This window comes from Colletotrichum acutatum (genome assembly GCF_030867785.1).
Source record: "Colletotrichum acutatum strain CBS 112980 chromosome Unknown BDZ83scaffold_173, whole genome shotgun sequence".
Taxonomy (NCBI): Eukaryota; Fungi; Ascomycota; class Sordariomycetes; order Glomerellales; family Glomerellaceae; genus Colletotrichum; species Colletotrichum acutatum.
The window spans coordinates 68,049-70,484 of NW_026849167.1; the positions used below are offsets into that span (position 1 = coordinate 68,049).

The 2,436-nt window shown below is 55.2% G+C and overlaps 1 protein-coding gene across 1 annotated transcript; it reads right to left on the bottom strand.

Annotated features, from left to right (window-relative positions):
- Positions 1-2,000: 2,000 nt before the first annotated feature.
- Positions 2,001-2,436, bottom strand: BDZ83DRAFT_133207 (uncharacterized protein). Its single transcript, XM_060501229.1, has one exon. The coding sequence runs from the start codon at positions 2,403-2,405 to the stop codon at positions 2,187-2,189; it is 219 nt and encodes a 72-aa protein (XP_060358781.1). The 5' UTR covers positions 2,406-2,436; the 3' UTR covers positions 2,001-2,186.

Here is a 2,436-nt window from a genome sequence, read left to right on the forward strand (position 1 = left end):
CGGATGGTTCAGTGCGTGTGGCATTCCGTCAGGAAAAGCAAGGTGCGGAAGTGGTTGGTCCATTGGGCAACACAAGATGAAGTATCCCTCATTTCGTTTGGTCGCCCGGCTCAACGCGGCCGATCTTCTTTGCTTGTGACGTTTGTGTTGTGCAACCACCTCGGAGATGGGTGGTCGAAGCGTGAAAAGCAAGCCCAGAGGAGGTTTTGTCGCGGTATCTTATGCAGCAGACGGCATTGCGAACCCAAATGTAAAGTCTAAGAGCATCTTGCGATGGATTCAGAGCATCAGAAGACCAGAACTTTGATACGCTCACGTGAGCGGTCTTGTTGGGAGCCGACCGTCGTTGCCCGAGTCTAGAGATGGGGAGACGGCCGGAATTCCTCGGTTCGGCAACGGCAGCCGGAGCGCGTGTTTGCGGAATCCGGCGAATTTTGCCCAATCCTACCTAGGAGAGGAGCGGGTGACCAGCGTTGCATTCCGCGGGACACCTTTCGTCAGTAATGCAGCATGGAGGTCTGCACGGGGAGCCGGTGCTGGTGTTTTCTGGGATTTGACAGTTGGTGCGCAACAATCAGATGGCGACGGCCAGCATAGGGGGAGACTCTATTGTGTATCCGTACGGAGTAGGGTATGCCATGTGGAATCGGTATACAGTGTGCGATTTTTGAAAAAACTTAGAAGGGAGCCGGCGGAGAGGAGTGGCAACCCAACGGCTCATGGCTCGGCATTGTGGGCTGACTCGACAGGGCCTTTGACCGAGTTTTGCTCGTGCTTGGCGCGTTTCCCTTTGGGTTTTCGGTGAGCGGTGAATTGTATTGCAAGTCGTTTATTTTGGGCCTGACCATGGTGCTGTTTTCATCGAATGACCATGGTGCGCAGAGAAATTGCTTCGGTAAAATGTTGGGTCCAATTCGTGACGGGAGGCTGAGCTCACCCGAGAATGTCTGGGGCCCTGGGGGTGAACACTGTTGTGGAGGGACGAACCCTACCGCTTAGCAGAAGGCATGCCCGAGCAATAAGGCCTCTGACGACTCCGGAGTGGCTGATTCCCAACGTGTTGGAACACACTGTTTAGGAGTGCGTGGTGTGGTACGTAGGGCCTGGTGGGCAAGTCTGGGGTCGTGACAGGACCCGAGTTGCAGAGATAGGGCTTCCGACGTTGCAATAGCGTAATAGGGGCTTCTAGGTCTGCACACTGTAGACGGAGCTCCTTTGACAGGACGGCGGAGCTGAAGATCAAGACCGGGAGAAGTTGGTGGTGCTGCTGCAGTTGGTGCCGTGGACCGTGTTGAAGTGGTGCCGCGGGAGGTGCAGGAGACTGCCGTGTCGTCCATCTCCGAAGGTGGAGGGATAGTATCGGGACTCTGTACGGCTATCTCAGAGAGAAAGTAAAAGTGAGGGGTGCGGCCACCTCATCGTGCGTAGCCGGTGCTGCACGATGGTAGCGGGATAGCATCACAGGAGAGCGCAATCGTGAGGGGGTATGGTGAAATGAGGGCTCTTTCTGTGGCCAGCGAGTCCGGAGCCAGTTGGGCCCAGCATGGCGGACCAGCAAGATGGATCTTGGAGTGCGCAAGCGGGCGAGAAACCCCACACTCTTGTTCTGTGGCGGCGATATGCGATGCATCAATGTGCGATATCGTTGGATGGGCAAATACGGGGAACGGTGAATCGCCAGGTTTTCCAGTTGTGCGGGACGAGAGTCCACCGTGATGCAGCAGAAATGGGCGGCGAACCTGGCACTGTGAGGATTGAAGCGCAAGCGAGCATTCTATTGCGTACAATATGATAGTGTATTCTACTGTGGCACATGTATGATGTGGTAAGAAAGCCCGACAAGAGTGGGTGAGCGGATCAGCTTACCTCATTTTACCTTTGGTTTCCGGCAACCGGCTCGGTTCCCATCACCTCGGCCAAGAGCACGACGGGAGGTGACAAGAGACAGAAAGAGCCAGGCGGAAGAAGACAGAGAAAAGCCGGGCAAGAAAAGCCGGGAAAAGAGGATGAATCGGGTAGGGGCGGGTGGAGTGGGGTGAACCGTGTAGAGTGGTGTGTGGAAGGAACTTGGGAAGGCAGGAAGGAGCGAGTGACTAAATTCGTACCTTCCACGTTCGCGGATCGGAATGTGGAAGGAGAAAAGATAGGAGATGCAATGCCTTCCGCTGCACCTCGGGCTGTGACAATCAATTACCTTGCCTACAGCCTACGGATACAGGGCCTGGCATTGACGTTGATGTCGACGCGTCCCGAGGTTGAATCGCTGCAGGAGAGGCTGAGCCCGGGATTGTAGATTTGGAAAAGAAAGCATCGAGGAAATTGAATGAATGGGATGGTGACAATGCAGATGCCAGAAGGTACCTACCTACCTCAATACTCCGTACACATGGAAGTCTCCTCGTCATCGGGCGGGCGGCGACATCGGCCAAGAGCAAA